This window comes from Antechinus flavipes, chromosome 4 (genome assembly GCF_016432865.1).
Source record: "Antechinus flavipes isolate AdamAnt ecotype Samford, QLD, Australia chromosome 4, AdamAnt_v2, whole genome shotgun sequence".
Taxonomy (NCBI): domain Eukaryota; kingdom Metazoa; phylum Chordata; class Mammalia; order Dasyuromorphia; family Dasyuridae; genus Antechinus; species Antechinus flavipes.
In genome coordinates, this window is record NC_067401.1 from 184,787,463 (window position 1) to 184,808,966 (window position 21,504).

The window sequence follows — 21,504 nt, forward strand, 5'->3', positions numbered from 1 at the left end:
CTAGAAGTTTAACTTTAAGATAAGTGTAGGGTCACTATAAGAAAAAACAGAAGGAAATTTCTAACAAGATAACATGACCTTATTTACACATGTACATTGTACTAGAACAAAATCATTAAAGGTAGAGAAACACATGAATTTTAACCTTGTCGTTGATTAGAATTAGAAAGGTAATGCAAGAATAATAAAGAGTTAGTGAAAACAAGACTACCTTGAATCAAAGCCCTGTCTCTGATACACACTGATCCATCTACTGCCTGAAGTCACTGGAAAGTAAGCAGAAGGTGACTAAATGTTCCTCATCCTTCTGATGGTAAGTGACTCAGGTTCCTACCTTAACTACTCTTTTCTGAGCCTATTCTAGTTTCTCACTTTATTAAGTTACTATTCTCCCTCACTCCAAAATGGATTCAAGATACCAGGATTGCATAATTATGTAAACTGAGATTGAAGAGCACAGGTTTTTGTTTTTTGTTTTTTGTTTTCTGTTTCCCCCTTCCCTTTTCCATTTCTTAGGAGTGTTACTACCCAAAGAGAAGTTCAGAAATTCAGTCATCCCTTTCTAATCCTAATAATTTTTAGCTAGCCTCTGTTCCCAACAACTCCCTGCCTATACAAATGACTTTTGTTAATATATATGGGTATGAAAGGGCAGATAGTTCCCCACATCAAAGACAATAACAATATAATAACATAGACAGAAAGATAACTAATGTTTTACTTTTATAGAGCTAAGATAAAAAAAAAAAAGGCAGTCTAGAAAATTGAGCCAAATGTAATAAGATACAATTTAACAGGAAAAATGGTAAAGTGCTACATCATAGCAAAAAAAAAAAAAAATCAACTTCAAAAGAATAAATATAAGGCTAGATTGTGATTTATCTGAAAAAGATATCTGCAAGTCTATGTGTCAATAGTGTTTCTTTGTAACTAAAACTGCTAATAAAGCTAGGCTTGCCCTAGAACAGTGTCCAATAAAGGAGGTGATAGTGCAGCCATAAATACTTTGATTTGGTCAGGCTCTATCTGGAATGTTGAGTGACATATTTTAGGAAGGATCTTGACAAATTAGAGATTTTCTCAAAGGGGAATGATCAAGATGATGAAAACCTTCAAGTTCTAGCCACAATCACTTCATTGAATCATAATTTATTATCTATTAACTGAGGGAATTCAATATGTATACATACAAAAATATAAGATAATTTGAGTTGAGACAACTGAGGGGACTACTTTCCATAGCTGAACCATAGATGAGTATCTATGTCAGAACCCAACCCATCTGCAAATTGTTAGGTAACATCAATCTTCAAGCAAATACAAAAGGAGATCTGCTCACTTCCAGAGTGACAATACTCCAACCATATGCATATTCTTTATAGAAAACTAGAAATTATATGAGGGTTTTTTTAAGAAGCTTTTTTTTTGTATATAGAGAATTGACTCAAATTTATAATAGTTCAAGCCATTGTCCAGTTGATAAATGGTCAAAGGATATGAACAGACAATTTTCAGATGAAGAAATTGAAACTATTTGTAGCCATGTGAAAAGATGCTCCAAATCACTATTGATCAGAGAAATACAAATTAAGACAACTCTGAGATACCACTACACACTGTCAGATTGGCTAAGATGACAAGAAAAGATAATGATGAATGTTGGAGAGAATGTTGGAAACCTGAAGCACTGAAACATTATTGGTGGAACTGTGAATGGATCCAACCATTCTGAAGAACAGTTTGGAAATATGCTCAAAAAGTTATCAAACTGTGCATACACTTTGACCCAGCAGTGTTACTACTGGGATTATATCCCAAAGAGATATTAAAGGAGGAAAAGGGACCCACATATGCAAAAATGTTTGTGGCAGCCCCCTTTGTAGTGGCAGGAAACTGGAAACTGAGTGGATGCCCATCAATTGGAGAATGGCTGAATAAATTGTGGTGTATGAATGCTATGGAATACTATTGTTCTATAAGAAACGACCAGCAGGATGATTTCAGAGAGGCTTGGAGAAACCTAAGTAAACTAAATGAAATAAACAGAATCAGGAGATCATTATACATGGCAACAACCAGACTATCTGATGATCAATTCTGACAGATGTGGCAACATTGAGATGATTCAAACCAATTCCACTTGTGCAGTGATGAAGAGAACCATCTACACCCAGAGAAAGAACCATGGGAACAGAGGGTGGAACACAACATAGAATTCTCATTCTCTCTGTTGTTATTTGCTTGCATTTTGTTTTGTTTTTTCCCTTCAGCTTTTCTTTTTCTTCTTGATCTGATTTTTCTTGTGCAACCAGATAACTGTATAAATATATATACACATATTGTATCTAACATGTATTTCAACATATTTAACATCTATTGAACTACTTGCCAGATGGGGGAGAGGGTGGAGGGAAGAAAGGGAAATTTTGCAACAAAAGGTTATGCAAGGGTCAATGTTGGAAAAATTACCCATGCATATGCTTTGTAAATAAAAAGATTTAATTTTTTAAGAAAGTTTTTTTTTTGTCTAGTCAGTCTACACTTGAAATATCATTTTTTTGCTTTTTCCCTTAAAATTTATATATATCCATTAATACACTTAGCTGAAAACATATCTTTTATTATGCTATATTTTCTTTTTATATTTATTGTTTATGTTTTCAATTATAGAAAAAATATTACAAAATAAAGTTACATTGCTGGCTTCTGCTATACCATTTTCCTAAAATGTACACCAATAACTGTAGCACTCCACTTATTTACAAAAATTTGAAATTCTGTTATTCTTAAGATCACCTTAGATTTAAAGGCAACCTTATTGTATGTTTAAAGTGTATTATAACAGTGTGGTAGTTAATAAAACACCATTTTTAATAAATAAATAAATACAAGGAGATTTGCAAAAAGAACAGAAACAAAAAACAGGAATTGTTTAATACATTTTTATTGAATTTATAAACCAGGGAGCTAAATATCTACCCAGCTAAAATCACTTTACATTGACTTAAAATGAAGTTTATTTTAATTAGCTCAACACCTCAACTCAGTTTTTTAAAAATGTCACTGTTTTCATTACAGAATATCACAGGAGGGGTCATGACTTCAGGGATAGGTAGCAGCTCAAAACAACAAAACTCAATTTACTGTGTTTTCTTCTATTCAAGGCTAGGCTTTTTTTTAAACCCCTCCCCTTTGCCCACCCCTCTTAGAAGAATGAGCACTTTAACATATCTATTAAATGCACTTGCCAAGTATTATTTATTGTGTATCTTTGTTAGTCGTGCATCTTTCTGTAGCTCAGCATAACATATTTCCCATTAGACAATAAGCTCTATATAAGGACAGTTTTTTCTGGATTTTGCATCTCACCTAAGCCCCCAACCCAGTGCTCTGCACACAGCAGGTACATGATTCTATGTTTGTTGAATTGAATGGAAAAAGCTAGCAAGAGTTTAACTAATAACATTATACATCAACAAAAATGGAATTCCTGAGGGTTAGGAAAAGGTTTGCCATTGAATGCCTTTAACTTATTTTTTCCCTCCTCTATCAACTAATCTGAATTCTGCCCTAGCAGTGTAGAATGGCTAAGAGGTAAGAGAGACCCAGAACAGGCATGCATTATATTCTTCAGTCCTGAAATAGCCTCCCAAGATCACAGGTCAAGAATTCTAGATCTCGAAGGAACCTTAAAGATCAACCAACTCAGGTCCTTTGGGCAGCTGAGTAGCACAATAGAGAGAGTGTTGTACTGAGACAGAAGATTATCTTCCTGAGTTAAAATCCATCAGACCTTTATTAATTATGTGATCCTATGAAAATCACTTCACCCAGTTTTCTCATTTGAATTGGAGAAGAAAATGGCAAACCCTCCAGTTTTTTGCCAAGAAAATCTCAAATGGGGTCATGAAGAGGACACGACCAAAAACAATTGAACAACAATCCAACTCTTTTGTTTTACAGTGGGGTTATCTGAATTCCAGAGAGAAAAGTGATGGTATCAAGGACACATAAGCAATGAGTCAACGGCAGAGCTTTGATTAGAATCTTAGGTCTCCAATCTTTAAATCCAGTATTCTTCCCAAACATTAAGATAATTTCTTCCAGATAAAATAGTACCTTGCCTTGGGATGTTTTCTAAAATAAGATACTAAGGGATTAAGAAAGATTGAGAATAAGGGAAGAGCTAGATTACCAGGGAAGAGAAGAAAATAAAGGGATATAAGTATATTTAACAGTAGAATCTCTAGAACCAGGTTTATTTCTCTATCCCACAATCAGGAGAGATATTGTGTACTATTCTGGTATACTGTCTGAGTTAAGGGAATTGGCAATAAACTCACTGCAATACCTATAATCATCTTCATTTCTTTCTGAGGTTTAGGGATATGATTAATCCCAGCAACAATAATACTGCATATACAGCCTCAGTCCAGTGTTTTTTTATTTTCTTTACAGAATTCTAGAATCTTAGAACTGAAAAAAACTTAGAATTGGAAAGGAAATCTGCTGGCTCTTCTAGTTCAACTTTCCATTCAATTCACAATCCCCTCTACGACTTATTCCAGTGATGGAGAATTATTTCCCAAAGCAAGCCATTTCGTTTTCCAATAGTTTAGTTAGTTGCAAAGTTCTTTTAGCATCCATTGTAGAGTACTGGCTTCCAGGACTTTGCTTTCTCCTGCTTATCCTTCCTTCTGACAATTCCTTCTGAATCCTTTGCTGAATCATCTTCCAAATCCCTTAGTGCTCTGTCCTCTGCTCTCTTTTCTCTCTCTCCCTTGGTTTTCACCCACTTCCTAGCCTTCAATTACCACCTGTACTATCCTGGTTAATTCCCAAGCACTGGTCCCAGATTTCCAAATGCCCACTGGATCAGAGACTCTAGAATTAGGAGGGACCTTAGTGGTTGGTTCAATGAGGTAAAGTCATTTCCCCTAAGTTACATAGGTAATAAATAATAGCCAAATCAGGATTCGAAACCAGATCAATCTACAGCCTTTTCTCCAGATGCATACTACCTTTCCTGATAGAAAGTCCAGTAGTATTACAAATTTAGCAAAATCAAATTCTTCCTTCTTTCCCTTATCTCAGCTCTCTTGTTTCTTTCAATACAGCCCTCCCAGTTGGTTATTCAAGTTTGAAATTTGAAAGTAACCTTGGACTATTCTTTCTTCCTCATCCCTACATCAAATAAGATGCTGAATCCTATCAATTCTTTCACCAAAAAATCATTGCAATTTGTCCTTCCACCATTCTTCCACAGCCTACTTCATGCCCTAATATAACTGCCTTTGAACTGGTATCCTGCCTTCTAGTCTTCTCCTTCTCCCTTCCAGTATAGCAGAAAAAAAATCTAAGTTTGAAGTCAGAGGATCTAGGCTTGGAGCCCAGATTTTCTGCTTACTTGTCCTTATCATCTCTAAGTGATTCTAAGGCACAGGTCTTCTCTCATTGTCCTGCTCAAAAAATTGTCAGTGATGACAGGATAAAATACAATATTTCTTAGCCTAGTATTCTAAGACCTTCTACAACTGGACTCCAATTTTTTTTCAGTCTAATTTCATATTATCTGCTTTCACATTCTTCATTTCTCAAAATGAACGACTCATTGTTCTCAAATTTAATTTAGCCTCTCCCATGTTGGGGAATATACTTTACCCTTATCTCTGATTGTTAAAGATTTGTATTTTTCTTCAAGACCCAACTCAGGTGTTACCACCTCTATGGAGCTTTCCCTGGTCCTATCAGCCAATCTTCCCTTCCTCTCCTTACCTTGTAATATGCCTCATTCAAATTCACAAACATTGAGCTTCTGCTGTGTATAAGGGACTATATACATGTTTTGTATAATTAGACCAAAATCTCCTTGAGGCTAAGAACTGTTTCCTTTATATATGTATATATATATTTGTGTAATCATTGCCCAATAGAGCTTCTTGTACATTTTAATAAAAGTTTGTTTAAATGAATTAAATAATATCATATGCAGGGAACTACTGCTGAAAATGATCACCTTCATAGAGTACTATGAGACTCTGAATCAGATAAGCAAGAAGGTGGCCTTGAATTTTACACCCTTTGGTTAAGAAGAAATCCAGGTAGAATCTTCTGTTCCCCCAACATTCTAGGTCATTATAGATTCACAATAATTTCTCATTATGGACTCCATTTTTTTTCTAAGCACCAAATCTGCCTTTTTAGAGGGCTTCATTGAATCCAAATTGAATGTGTTAGCAGAGCAACATGAAAGCCAAAAAGCAAATATGACCTTAGGTACACTGAAAGGAAGATTGTTCAGAATAGGGAGGTGAGCATCCAGCTGAACTCTCTCCAAAACAATCTCAAGTACTGCATTGGATTTGGAACACCATTGTTCAGGAAAGACAACTACAGAAGAGGATAATCAAGAGGGGAAGAGGAAGACCATTCCATACAGAAACCAACTGAAATAATTAGAAACATTTAGACAAAAAAAAAAAAAAAAAGAAAGAAAGAAAAGCTTGGGAACTGGGGATGGGGAACAAAAAAGTGGTCTTCAAATATGTGCAGATAGAAAAGAGATTAGAATTGTTCTTCTTGTCCAGAGGAAGCAAAGTGGGTAGAAATTGCAGAAAAGCAGATTTCATTCAGTAGAGTGGCTAACTTTTTAACAAGTAAAATTGTCCAATTATGGAATGGACTATCTTGGGAGGGTGTGATCCCTTTCCCTGGAGGACTTTATTAAGAAAATGCTATTAGGGATGTTGAAGAGGCAATCCCTACATGTTGGACTGTCCTTTCCAGCTCTGAGGTTTTATATCCTTAGGCAGCTCATCTTTGCCCATAAACTAAAATTTATAGTGCTTTCCAATTTATAAGCTACTTTCCTTACAACAGCCCTGTGAGGGAAGTAGTGCAAGTATCATTATCCCCATTTTACAGTTGAGGAAACTGAGGCTCAAAGAAGTAATGGGACTTGCCCAGGGTCACACAAGTAAGTAAGCAGAGACAGAACTTTAAATCGTGTTTTAGAATGTCCAGTCCATTGTTCTTTGCTCATTAACACACTGCCTCTCTCCCATGTGCAAAAAGATCAGTTTCTAAATAGTGGCTTAAGATATTTCCCAAAGTATGCACTTAGGTATCTTTTAAGTCCTGAGTGACAAACCTAAACCTTTCACCATGTGCATTTGCACACAAAAACACAGACAAACACAGACACACAAACACATATACCCCACTTATACCTCCCCTCTCCTCTACCTTCCACTGGAGGTATAGAAGGGAATCCTATTCAGTAGTTTATCTGTCTTTGGAGGGCAATGAACTCAGCACCTCTTGATATCCAAGGTTCCCAGCAAGGCAGGAAGTATTTTAGTCCTAGAATCCTCTGAGGTCACAGCACCTAATCCCATTATCTTCTGTGATTTGGCTTGTGCTCAAGACCCAGGATTCCTGAGTTGGTGGATTATAGTGGGGGTGATAGCTAGAGAGAAGTAGAAGGCATTGAATCCCAGGATTCTGAGAAACCCCAATGCTAGTGTAGCTTGGGTTGATGATCAATCTTAGAAGCATTCTCAGATAGTGTCTCCTTGGTTTAGTTCAAGTGAACCTATGGAAACTTGGGGAGAGTTGGTTTCCATCCATCTAGGTCTAAGAGGCTGGCATTATAAAATGACTGAAAGTCTTATAATGGAGAAGCCAGAAAAAATGATGATTCAGGGGTTGCAGAGACAGAACTTCACGTCTTTCTTTTTCTTTGTGGCTATAAGGCTATTTCTTTGTGGCTTACTCAGAGGGTAAGAGTACAAAGGGATCTTAAAATTGTCCAGTCCAACTTTCTCATTTTATAGAACTTTGAGTTACCTCTCAGGAACTGGGTAAGGGAAGGGTTACCCTATCTCTTACCCTGACACAGGTAATATATTCTCTCTTTCATATTTTCTTCCTTGATTAAGTGACAGAGCAGCAAATGTGATATAGATATGTCCAGGTATTAACCTTGTGAATATTGTAAGGTCTGGAGAGATTGTGGACACCTGGCATCTTTCTCTCCCCTGGCACTCGAGCTGACATATTCGAGCTAGAGAAAAAGGGGAAGAAAACTACATGGAATCTAAGCAAAAGAATTAGGAGTCATAAGAACATTAAGATGTAAATTTGGGTCATCCTGATAACTCTGGATGAGAAATGTATAACCAGTATTTAAGATCACCTCAAAAATGCAATTCAAGGAGAGCCAGCATGAGAATAACAGAAGTTCTAATTTTGAGGAATTGCAAAGAAATGTATATATATAATGGTTTCATATAGACATGATGAAGGGCTCCCTACTTCTGAGGGAAGCTGTTGGTAAGCACCTCATAAATAAGATAAGAAAAGATGTATTAAATTTGTTGAATAACAATATTCTCCAAATGTTAAATCAATATTGGAATGATCCTTGGACAGCTATGGTGATAATTAAACATGTCAAAATAATGTGAAGAATATCTATAATTGTTTTTCAAGATCAAGTTGTATATTATAATATGTTCTGAAATCATTCATGATTTGCAATGATTGAAACTGAACATGACTACAAGGCATAATTGATTCTAAAAGGGACAGAAGCTACTTCCATTTTTATATCCACTTAGTCCCAGTTTAGTAACCACTGAGTCCTTGGTTCTTTTGACTTCACAGCCTATTAGAAGACACTTATTTTTTTCCCCATCCCACAGTACCAGGCCTTTAGTCCTGAATGATCAGAAAATTGCTTTCTCTAAACTGAGATATAGTCACTTGGATCGCAATCAGGCAAGGAATATTTGAAGTCCACTCCAAGAACTGGCATTTATTGGGAAGTCCATCCATGTTACCCTTCCAAACTTCTGGGATTGTCTGATGCTTAAAGTTCCAAAGTCCTCAAATCATTTGGGGCTGTGGATTCTGACGTTCCAGATTTTTCTTGAATCCCTGGAACCTCCCATGTTCTAAAACTGTTTGAAGCTAGAAGTTCAAATGGATAAAAATCCTCAGTTTGATTAAGGTCTGGATAATCTGAAGTTTCAAAAATTTCTGCAAATGAAGGAGCTTTCAGAGTAGGAAGTTCTAGAGTTCTAGAAATATAACAAGGACCAATAATCTAATATCGTAGGATCCAGTCTCAGAACCATGGAGTATCAGAGGGTAAGAGTACAAACGGATGTTAAAATTGTTCAGTCCGACTTTCTCATTTTATAGAGAAGGAAAATTACTTGTCAAAAGTCACAACACGAACTTGCAGTCTGGTAGTCTACAGTCATTGAGTCTTTTGGTTCTGGCATATGATATGCCAGAAAACACAGCCCCAACTTGATAGCTAAAAATTTGCTGTGTATTGTCTCTAACAATAAAATAAAATAAAAACAATAAAAGTCCCTTTTAGGCTTCAGTCCCCTTCAATGACTCCAAGAATTCTGCACTGCTCCTGGATGTCATATTCTCATGGTTTCCTTTCTCACTCTCTCTCCCTCAGGAGGAAAGGACATTGAGTGGTGTCATAGAATAATAGTAATAAAATGTATTCCAGGTTGTCCACAAAGGAAGCATTTGTGGAGAGGACTCCAGCTGGGGATACCATAGATGGGGGAGAGTCATGTGGTTTAGGAAAGAAGGAATCACCTCTTCTTGGAGCCTCATTTTCCCAGTGACTGCCCTGGGCGTGCTTTTTCTAGCTTCTTCCTTCTCTCTTCAGGGATCTCTTGTAAACTAATGCCATGGTTACTGGCCCTAGGGAAATTAAAAACAATAACAATAATACTTTGCATCCATAGAGAAGATTTTATACATATTATTTATTTACATATTACTTTATACTTTCTAAAGCATTTTCACATATGCTATCTCTTTTTAATTATAATTATATCAATTTTACAGGTGAATGAGATTGAGAGAAAAATGATTGATCCAAGGTCAAAACTCAGATTAGAACCAGATCTCCTGATTCCCCATTCAGTGCTTAGGGTTGAGGAGAAAGACAGGTATCAGAAATTGTAGGGAGAGGAGGAGACAGAAAGGACATAGGCAACAGGATCCTAGGATTTAGAGCTAAAAAGGACCTTAAAGATTATCTAGTTCTTTTATTTCCCAACACATAAAGCTCAGGGATTTCTAAGAGAGATGTAGGGAAATTGGAGAAGATAGTAACAGTGATAGGAGACTACCAAATCCTCCCTCCAGCTTTTCCACTTTTAATCCTGAAATCTCTGTGAGGTCCAACTCCACTACCCTTCCCATGGTCTGAGCCTACTCACCCTGGCTGTAGGTCAGGAGGGATAGGAATAGGTTTGTTAAACCCTTTTCTCCCTACAAGCCAGAAGGTATCTTCTATGCCTTTTCCCTGTGAGGAGAAATGTGGGAAGACAATCAGAATAGGTCTGGGTTAAGAGGGAAGGTTGATACAGTGATTAGAGGACCACAGTGAAAAAAGCTGCATCTGAGGAGGAAGTTCAAAGTCAATAGGAATATAGGAGAATGGGTTCCAGTGAACTGAGTGAGCAGTGAGCAGTAGCCAAAGAGGATTCTCAAATCAGTGGTCAAAGCTAGCTTAGAGACAAATGGAGGCGTCTTCTTGGAGATGACTGTACATTATTAGTCTAGAATATAAGAAGATATAGTGGGGAGAGGAGGAGCAAGAGTGGCCTGGCATTCTAAGGAATGTATCTACTCCATCCAAGGGATAGGAAGAAGGATGGATATTCAGTAAGAGTACTGTTAGGAAAAGTTAGAAAGATTGTAATGAAACTATACTACCTGATACATTTGTAAATACTCCATGAGATATTTAGGCATCTTTAAAAGTTAGGATACAGTCTACAAAAATGTGACTAATCCAAAGGCAGGTTAATTTACAATTTTTAAAAAATGGATTTTTCATTTGGAGGCTTATTCTTTCACCAGAGTTTTAGAAAATAAAACAATATTGTTTGTTTGCTTTTCTGGAGCAAGGGGAGAGAAAAAGACAGAAACAGAGAAAGAGGGAAAAAAAAGAGACAGAGAGACAGACAAAGAAAGAGGCAGTGATAGAGACAGACAAAGAGAAGAAGGACTAGGGAAGAAGTAGCAGTGAGACCAAAGGGGAGAGTCCTATTTAGGCGTAATTCTATATAAAGGAAAGGGAATGAGCATTTCTTAAGCATTTATTACATGACAGGCAATATGCTAAGCACTTTATAAATATTATCTAATTTAATCTTTACAACTTGGCTTGTGGGTGCTATTATTATCCTCATTTTATAGTAGAGGAAATAGAGTATAATTAACTTGTCCAAATTCACATAACTAATGCACAATGCCTGACACATAGTAAATATTAGTTATGATGATGACAGTAGTGATGTGTCTGAGGCAAAATTTGAACTCAGAGCTTCCTGATCCCAAGTCCAGCACCTTCCACTGTTTCAATAGTTTTTCTGTGAGGCATCACCTTGAGTTCTGTTTTGCCTCTGTTTTCTACCTGGAAGCCCTCATTCAAACTCTGAAGAATCTTCACCGTGCTCATATTCACATGGATTCGATAAGCTAAAGAGAAGGTCAGATTGACAGTTCAGAATTAACTTCAAATTCTCTAACCCCAAACTTCTTCCTGGTACCTCATCATTTCCTGCTTCCCCCAACACTGTTTTCCCCCCACTTCTCCTAATTCTACCCCTGCCCTAATAGTAGCAAACTCTCCTTATTTTTCTTCCCATCCCCAACATGTCCAGCCTCCACCCTGGCCCCAGCTCACGTAGTCCTGTGGACTCCATTCGAGAGGCTGTATTGACCGTATCTCCAAAGAGGCAGTAACGAGGCATGGTGAGACCCACCACTCCAGCCACACATGGGCCTAATGAGAAAAACAGGGGGGCACAAAGTAACAGAAACAGGCAGAGACATGGAACAGAGAGCAAGAGACATGTTGTTGAAATTCAGAACCAGTGCATTTTAAGGGGATTTGGGAGATTCTTGGGTAGAAAAAATATCCCTAGTGTGGAGCCCAATAGGAGGGTTTGGGGAACTCTAGAGATGAAAAAACTTAATTGGTAAAGAGTGGGAGTTCTTGGTGGGTGGGCTGATTACCAGAATGCAGGCCAATACGGATGCGTACGGGAACCTCTGGCATATGGCGCATGCGGAAGGAGCCCACGGAGCTGAGGATATCCAATGACATGTTGGCAATCTCTGCTGCATGCCTCTGCCCATTTCGCTTTGGCAGCCCTGAAGCTACCATGTAGGCATCACCAATTGTTTCCACCTTCAAGGACCAAGACAGCCAACAATAAGCTATTCCCAACTTCCTGACTAAGAGCTGATTGCCATAGAATCTTCTATTCTATTCTGTTTTGTTTCCTTTCCATGGGTCCTTCCAGGTCCAGATACTCAATATTATTCCCACTTCCCTGCTTAAGCAGAAGCTCTCAGGGCTCCTGAGTGGGTAACACCCAGCTGACCCTTTTCCCTAAGGTCGCTCCCCATCCCTATCCCTCCATATCCCAACCTTGTAGACATCATGGGAACCAATGATGGCATCAAAAAGTGTGTAGAGGTCATTAAGCAGATCGACAACTTCAATGGGCTCACTCATGGCTGAGATAGTAGTGAAACCGACAATGTCACTGAAGTACAGCGTGACCGCCTCAAAATATTCAGGCTCTACTGGGATCCCCAGCTTCAGAGCCTGAGCCACAGACCTGAGGAAGAGAGCAGTGAGTATAGATTTGAAGGTCCATTCAGCAAACAATGAGCACCATGGCATGGTAAGTGCTGAGAAAAATAGCCCCTGCCCTCCAAGAGTGAATTCACCACGAGATGACTGATACAAGTTGCCATACAGAGTGCTATAGGAGCTCAGAAGAGTCAGAGATCATTCCTGACTGGGAAGATCAAGAAAGGCTTCGTGGACAAGGTAGCATTTGAGCTAGCTTTCAGGAAGCTCCTGCCAGGCAGAAAAACCAGCATGAGGATAGAGGTAGAATATGTTTAAGGAGCAGCAAATAGTCTAGTTTGTCTGGGGAGGATAGAACTATATAAACCTTGTATCTGTGTGGGATGGTTAAGACACAAGTTACCCATGTGTAGGACCTCCACTATCCCCATGGGAGAGGATAAGAAAAGGAGGAAGTTGGACTAAATTATCTCCAAAATGCTTTGTAGATCTGATATCCTATAATTCAAAGAAAGCTGCATGACCAGCAACTATGTATTCTCCGGACTTGAGGATGAGGAATGAAGATGTATCTTCAAAGTACAGGTCAACTGTACTCTTAAAAAGGACTTGGAGAAAGGCAAAGGCCATATGAAGGACTGGTAGTTTTTACATAAAAGGCACTTTAGAGGTCATCTAGTCTTCTATCCTCATTTAAGAGATGAAGAAAGTTTCGTTCCAAGAAATGAAATGGCTTGCCCAACATCTCACAGGTAGCAAGCACAGGTAGAACTAGAATTTGAATTCAGGTCTTTTAACTTACATTTCCAGCACATTTTTCCATAGCATTATTGACTCTCAGATGAGCAAGTCTTAACTCGCTCCCATCATTTTCCTGGATGCTTGTGATCAGCCATCTGTTGCCTCTTTTTGTGCTTAGAGAGCTAGGTCCCAATTAGATTTTTTTCTCCCCTTTTCTTCTTCTTCTCTTTTTTTTTCTCTGAGGCAATTGAAGTTAAGTGACTTGCCCAGGGTCACACAGCTAAGAAGTGTTAAGTGTCTGAGGACAAATTTGAACTCATATCCTCCTCACTTCAGGACTGGTACTCTATCCACTGCACCAACTAGCTGCTCCTAGGTCCCAATTAGTGCCAATAAGGAATCCTTTGACAGGGTCCCATTATTTTATTTCATACTGCATATTTCCATTAGGCTGGAACTAATGACCCTATTTTACATAATTATAACTTTGAATAGCGTAAATTTAAATACATGCTACTACTTCAAGAGATTCATTATTTGCATTAATCAAAATCCAGCAGTGTAGCCAAATTCTGATTGTTCTCAGGGAGGAACTAGTAGAAGGAATTGTCTGTATAGAGTCTAGAGAAGTTCCAAGATTAAATCTGGTACTTTGGTGACAGCCTCAGGCCTGTTATTCATGTCCATAGATCTTTCATGCCCTCTCCTCTCCCTGCTCTTTAGTGAATATTCTCAGACTTATTCTCCACCCACAGTCATTCTTCTTCACCTTATTAAAGTGTCCCCACAGAGTCACTCACGGGGGTAGCATCTGAGAGAGAAGTTTGTCTGTCTTCTGTTTCTCAAGCTCTAGCTCCTCTGTCCGCTCTCGAATCAGATCTTCCAGGTTGCTAGAATATTGTTCCAGCATCCGAAGCATGGAATCAATGATGTTTGTCTTCCGTCCCTTATTGATGTTCTTGAACTGGGTAGGAAGTCAGAAAGAGGCTCTTAAGGACTTGATCTCACAACAATCCAAGGGTTGCAGCCTAATCATATCCCAACCCCCAACTCCTTATCTAACTCTGTCACCGGCTATCTCAACAAGGACTTTCTCCCTTCTTCCCCTTCCCCACAATTTAACCAATAAAGTTGAACTTTCCTTCTCTGTCCTATCAATTCCTCTTCTCATAGGACATTTCTTTATGTCTAGCAGGCTTTAAGCCTGTTTGAAAATTATGCTCTCCTCCACCTTCATTGCTTCTGTTGCGGTCTGCTGATGGCTTTCAACTGTGACTGCAATACATGTAACACAAAATAACTACTATGGGTATCAAAAACACAGTTTTCTGTCATTAAAAATATGTGCACTTACAAAAAGTGATTTTAAAAAGTGTTCCTGGTTGTTCCATCCATATGTTGTGCCTTAGGACCTTACCTGTCTATCTCTAGTCCTGACTCTGCTCTCACTGGCAGGGCCTTCCTCCCGAGGAACTAGGCAGGTGCTACACTCCAGCCAAAGGTACCCCTACACACACACACACACACACACACACACACACACACACACACACACCATCTACTCTAATGTCTCCCTCAACTGCCAGTCACTGGCCTAGTGCAAAATTACACTAATTCTTGGCTATGAGGTAAGAGATTATTCTGCTCCTACATATTCCTGGAGCCCTTCCAGTCTCTGACCAAGTCAAAAGTTGTGTCCATGGTGGGCCTTTGTTCTGGCTGCTCTGCCCAGCACTGCTTCATGAGCTGGATACATTCCATGGGAGCCTGATCTATGGACACTGAGGGTCGGCACATTGGTGGGGGGCTCTGCACTTTTTGGACAATCTCTGTGGGGAAAGAGAGAATAGAGTCCAGAATGTAAAAACCAATTCAAAATCATCCCTTAATCCCAGCTGATCTAAGAGTGGCTTCTGGGAAGTATGCATGAGAAGGGGTTGGGAATAGTGGTAGAGAAGACAATGTGATGAAGAGAGTGTGATATTTAAGGGGAAAGGGTTTTGAGAATCCATTGAAAAGAGACTAGGTGGGGAGCCTAGTGAGGAAAACTAGAATGCTGACAGCAAAGGACCAATGGGCATTATAAGTCTAGGAGCTGGGAGTTTTAGTGGGGCTTCTTTTAGATGAGTTTCAACAGGTATGTGTTGTATGTGAGAGTAAAAGTACCTTAAGTACACTATCATTTTGACCTTGGAGGGCTAGTCACAGATGGGCCCAAATGTCAATTGAGGTTGGTAATTCCCAAGATTCCCAATGTCTCTATCCAGAAATGAGGATGACATTTTAATTTTGCCCTTATGGAGATCCTCTATCCCATCCTAGCAATCCAGGTACTTCTCCAGAAGTTCCCCAAAAGTATATAGTCTCCAGCATGAAGAAGGGCGAGAAAATGGGGCATCAATATTTGAAAAGGCTTATTGAGTTGCAGTTTACTATCCCTGAGAGTGAAGGAAAGGTCAAAAGGAATGCCCAATTGAACCCAGGACTGGAACTATCCCTCTGTAAGAGAAGAGATCTTCCTGCTGACTTCCTCCTCTTCCTGCTGACTTCCTCCCCAAAGAACAAGCCCAAAATGGAGATCTGGGGAGATACCCTCTGGGGTCAGCTCCAACATGGCATAAGGCTCACAGCGGCAAACTACTTCTTGCATGATGATGCCCACGCTGAACACATCTCCTTGCAGAGTCCCCTGTCGTTCCAAAGTCTGGTTCCGCAGGAGTTCAGGGGCTGTCCACAAGCGGTCTTAGTGAAAGGGGGAGGGAGGGGTCACAGGATACAGAGGGAAAAGGAAAACTCTTAATGTGCAGTATTGAGAGCCAAAGCCATGATGCTATATCACTCCTTGCTTCTCCCCACCTCACTGACCACCCCAGGTCCCAGGATAAGTTTCTGCTATAGGGAAACTTGATCCTCATAGAATCAGAGGGTTAGATGAGAGACCTCAGAGAGCATCAAGAAGTCTTCTTTTTTGTAGGCTTCTTCTGAGCTTTTTACCACTCAAGTCTTTCTCCAGCCCTAGAATTAGGAGATTGCTGACCTCCTGTGGGAATTCACACACTTAACCCAATAAAAGTTCCATTATTAAACACAGCTATCCTTCTCGCCTCAGGTGTCTCTATCCAAGCCCTGAGGCAAAAAACCTTGCCTAAAGTAATTTCTCTATGGAGTCAAAATTAAAGATCCTTTTCGTGTTCTTTGTACCAAAGCTCCCTAACAGCTTCTTCCCCTAGAAGGAAACCCTCACTCTCTCAGACATAAGACAATCTTATGATTATAAGATTCCAGAAAAAGGGAACTTAAAGATTATCTATTCCAAGTTTCTCATTTTATCATTCTGAAGATTTCTTCATCTGTAAAAAGAAAGGAGTAGAGGGGAAAAGGATGGATTATAAGGCTTCTTAAACTTAAAAACAAAACAAAACAAAAAACCAACAAACTTTTTCCACTTGTGATGCCTCTTTGTCAGAGAAATTCTTACTCAACCCAGTCTCAAATTTGAGCTGCGGTATTTCTGCAGTGTTCATGCATATGGAATGCAAAGTGCTCGTGTTGTATGTTCAGAGGCAATGTGTGTTGCAACTTGAGAAAGCACTGCAGAAACACCTTGGATTCATCTTGCACTTGCTTTTGAATTAATTTTGGACTATTGCATTAAGACACCTTTTACTATTGCCAAATTTTTCATGACCTCTACATTCAGTGACCCACAGTTTAGAAGCTTTGGATTAGGTGATTTCTAAGGCCATTTCTGCCTAGATGGTAGGTCAATCCCTTATTCTTTTTTTCTTTCTTTCTTTCTTTCTTTTTTTTTTTTCCTTTTCTTTTCTTTCTTTTTTTTTTTTTTTTTTTTTTTTTTTTTTTTTTTTTGCTGAGGCAATTATGGTTAAGTGATTTGCCCAGAGTCACACAGCTAGGAAGTGTTAAGTGTCTGAAGTCAAATTTGAACTCAGGTCTTCCCTAGCTGCCCCCTCAATCCCTTATTTTTTAACATGTCACAAACTGAATTTATCATCCTTTCACCTTCTCAAGGAAGCTTTCCAGGTCCTCAAAATAGACAATGACTCTTTTCCCCTCAGACTTCAAACATGATTTTTTAAAAATACCTTAGTGTTGTGCTTAATATTTATTAGTTCATATTGTACTTCTCTGTGGATGCTATATACATTCTCCTTGACTGTAGATTTCATCAGGACAAGTACTGTCTAAATTGTATCTCCTCCACAGAAGAAGTATTGTGTAATGGCTAAAAGCTGCCCTTAGTATTAAAAAAAACAAAACAAAACAAAAAAAAACAAAAACCTGGGTTCTTCAAGTCCTGCCATACAAGCTGTTGTAAACACAGACAAACCCTTTAACCACTTGATTTCCCCCAAAACTCTGAAAGGTTAAGTTACAAAAGAGTTGCAGGTCAGCATTAATGGAGGGAGATTTCACATGGAGACTTTCAAACCCACACTCCAATCAAATCACCAGATCTAGACCAAAAAAAATATACACATAGTGTCTCCTCACATCTAGTCTGCTTACAACAGACACTTAATTTGCTGCACTGAATTGAATTCTACTTCTGTTCAGCCAGGTTAATTCCGTCTGAGTAAAGTACTCAGAGATAACAGCCAGGATGCCTCCTCCTAGCCCTCCTGATTCAGCCCCTTCCAAATTCCCAGCCAGAGTTTTTTGGTTAGTGTTATTTCTGTTTTCCTGGCACAGAAGGAAACTAAGCTACCCAGGGACAGAACTAGGAATAAGATTCAAATCTCCTAACTTCTGATTGGTAGGGCTTTCATCTCTGCTTTTTACTGATTTATAAGGGGAAACATAATACCACATTTTTTCTAAATTACTCTGAAACTAAGATTGTCTTAATTATTGCTCCAAGTATTGAGCCCTTACTGCACTAACTATAAGAAGCTCTAGAAACTTCTTCCAGTTAGGCCCTGAGAAGATTTAGAGATAGGGAAGATGAATTCCTACCCTGGACATAGGGGATTAAGGACAGATCCTTGAAAGTAAGTGTCCAATCACTGGGACTCCCTTTGAGTGACAAGGATACATTATAGGTTGATAGGGAACTTAAAAATTATTCAATTTGATCTCTTTAACTTACAGGTGAGACAACTGAGACTCAGACGCATTGTTCAATGTCATGCAAGTAATAAATAGCAGAACTGAGATTCAAAGCCAGATCTTCAAAGTTCAATCCCAGGGGTCCTAATATATCACCTCTGTAAGATAACTGAATTGTACCTTAGACGAGATAAGGACACTAGGAGGAGTAAAGGAAAACAGACAAATAAGCAGTACCTGGGAACAAGGAGAAGGGAAATTGTTAGGGAACAAGGGATATGTGAATATTTGGGAAGGGCCTGTACCCTCAGCTTGGGGTGGCTCCAAGGACACTCTCTGAGCCTCCAGCAACCGCCCGTGACCATGATCTGTGATCTTGAGCACGAATCTCCCATCCACCACACAGTTCCGGGACTTGAGTCTCCCATGGGCAACCCCACGATGGTGCAAATAGCGTATGCCCTTAGAAGCAGCAAACATTAGAAGTTCACTGAAAATGGGTAGCCATAGCCCTTAGTCCCCACCTCTGGATAGCCATTGCTGGACTGTTCTGGTCCCCATTAGTCCCTTCATCTGCTTCCTCCCAAGGACACCTCTTCTTCTCACTCCCATACCTTAATGAGATCAAGCAGGAGGGAGGATTTGAACATCCAGTCAAGTTTTATGTCTCTCTGAGTGAGCAGATCTTGGAGGGATCCTCGAGTACAGTACTCAGAGACCACAGCCAGGATGCCTCCTCCTGGCCCTCCTGATCCAGACCCTTCCAAATTCCCAGCCAGGAAAAGCCCTGCAAGGAGAGCTATATTCTCATGGCGGAGCTCCCGTAGCTATGAGATTTGGGGGTAGAAGAAAAAAAAAAGCAATTAGACTTCATGAGGGACTTCCTGATTGGGGATAGGGATTTGGAGGGGAAAATGAGGTTGCCAAAGGACCTTTTATCCTAGAGAAAAGGGAAAAGAGAGAGAGAAAGAGATCTGGGAAGTCTTTCACTGCTAATTCCTTTTCCAAAGAGAAAAAGCTTTCTGTGAAAGAAAATGTCATTGAAAGGGAGAGGAGAAAGAAAGACCATCAGGATGCTATTGAATTTGTGGAAAGAAGGACAAATAAAGGGAGGCTTGGGACAAAGATTGAAGGGTAGAACTTTTTCTTACCTTCTAATCTTAGGTTTTGCTAATTCAATATAATATGTTGTGTTATTAAATAGTGAAACAATGCCTTGGGAACATTAAATGGATGAAGCTCTTTCTTACTTTCCTAAATTTTTCTCACCTTCGAGAAGGCCTTTTTGGTTGCAGGACGAATTTCAGTATATTGATCACCTGGAAATTTCTTCAGCCAAACCCAGTCTCCCTGGAACAAAAGGAGTGGAGAAAAGGGATCAATATTTAGTAGGATCATCCTTCCCCCCAAAGGAACTTCCCCATTTTTCCTTGGAATTTCTTTAACTTTTTCCTTTTTTTCCCCCAATGAATGAAAATGATTTTCTCTCCTTCTTCTCTCCTTGTAACGAATATGTAGTCAAGAAGGAAAAAAAAAAACCTTTCATTGGCCAAGTTCAAAAATGTATGAGGATTGGTTCTTGGGAATCAGTTATTCATTGCATTCAGAGTTCTTATGTCTTTCAAGATGTTTGTCTTTACAATGTTATTATCATAGAAATTATTCTCTTGGTTCTGCTCATTTTATGTTGCTCCATTTTGTATAAATCTTCTCAGACTTTTCTGAAACTGTCATTTTCATCATTTCTTATGATGAATAATTCCATAATAATAGAAAATATTCCATTATGTTGTTATTGTTATTTAGTCTCTTCATTACTCCACTTGGGGTTTTCTTAGCAAAGATATTGTAGTGGTTTGCCATTTCCTTCTCCAGCTCATTTTGAAGATGAGGAATTGAGGCAAACAGGATTAAATCATTTACCCTGGATCACACAGGCAGTAAGTGTCTGAAACCAGATTTGAATTCAGAAAAAATGAATCTTCTTGACTCCCAGACCAGACATTCTGCCCACTGTGCCACCTAGCTATTTATTTAATAATGGGAATTGCTAATATAATGATTTCTATATAATAATTATTATAATTATATATTATATATATTACAAAATATATAATAATTATAAGAATAATTATTCCTACTACCCCCCCATGGGAAAAAGAGGCTCCAAATCTGAAATTCAGTTTTACAATCAATTAACTTGGCTGGAACACATTCATTCGACAGGTTACTGGGAATTGGATTTAGTACAAAATCACAGTAATCATTATCATAATTTTCACATCATTATCATCCATAGGCCACTCGATTATTATTGAATTATCAATCACTATCAGTCCAGAGGCAAGCTAGGAGAGTTCTGTGCTTGGAGTCTCAACATTACCCATCACTTAACTTTTATAATTCACCATAATCACCACTTTAATGTATTATAATTATTATCTTGTGCTCATTATTACAACAGAAAGGATTCTGAACCAAGAGACCTAGATTCTGATTCCAGCTATACCACTGATTAGCTCTGTGACCAGATGTAAGTCCCTGCCCCTTTCCTCAACCACACCTTCTGTAGAATGAAGAACTGGAGTTCTGATTCTATGGTGAAATAAGCTAGACTGAGCTTCCCTACTTTCTTCTAACCTTAGTCCTCTCCCCTTCTCTCTATGCTTTCTCTTTTTGCATCCCTTTCCTGAAACTTCATTAAATTGATAACTTTCAGATCAATATATGCAGCCATTGAGATTATAATATGTACAGAGGGAGGAATGGCAGCTAGGTGATGTAGTGGACAGAATGACAGGATTAGAGGCAGGAAGATTTATCTTCCTATTGTTCAAAGACAATAGCTGTATGTAGCTGGGCAAGTCCCTTAACTCTCTTTGCCTCAGTTTCCCCATTTGTAAAATGAACTGGAGAGGGAAAGGGGAAATCATTCCAGTACCTTTGCCAAAGAAACCCCTGAACAACAACACAAAGGGGAAGAATGTCAGATTTGGAATCAGAGAATCTAAGGTTGAATTCTATCTTTGCCACTTCACACTTTT

At 38.8% G+C, this 21,504-nt stretch overlaps 1 protein-coding gene across 1 annotated transcript in view; it reads right to left on the minus strand.

Annotated features, from left to right (window-relative positions):
- Window positions 1–9,525: 9,525 nt before the first annotated feature.
- Window positions 9,526–21,504, minus strand: part of GUCY2D (guanylate cyclase 2D, retinal) — a gene marked incomplete at its 5' end in the record, with an annotated part of 41,169 nt that continues 29,190 nt past the window's right edge. The window contains 12 exons of the mRNA XM_051992607.1: window positions 9,526–9,735; window positions 10,260–10,345; window positions 11,432–11,526; window positions 11,735–11,833; window positions 12,067–12,241; window positions 12,485–12,677; window positions 14,194–14,357; window positions 15,074–15,222; window positions 15,986–16,135; window positions 18,766–18,922; window positions 19,075–19,287; window positions 19,730–19,810. Coding sequence (XP_051848567.1) covers window positions 9,642–9,735; window positions 10,260–10,345; window positions 11,432–11,526; window positions 11,735–11,833; window positions 12,067–12,241; window positions 12,485–12,677; window positions 14,194–14,357; window positions 15,074–15,222; window positions 15,986–16,135; window positions 18,766–18,922; window positions 19,075–19,287; window positions 19,730–19,810 — 1,656 coding nt within the window. The remainder of the gene's footprint in view (window positions 9,736–10,259; window positions 10,346–11,431; window positions 11,527–11,734; window positions 11,834–12,066; window positions 12,242–12,484; window positions 12,678–14,193; window positions 14,358–15,073; window positions 15,223–15,985; window positions 16,136–18,765; window positions 18,923–19,074; window positions 19,288–19,729; window positions 19,811–21,504) is intronic.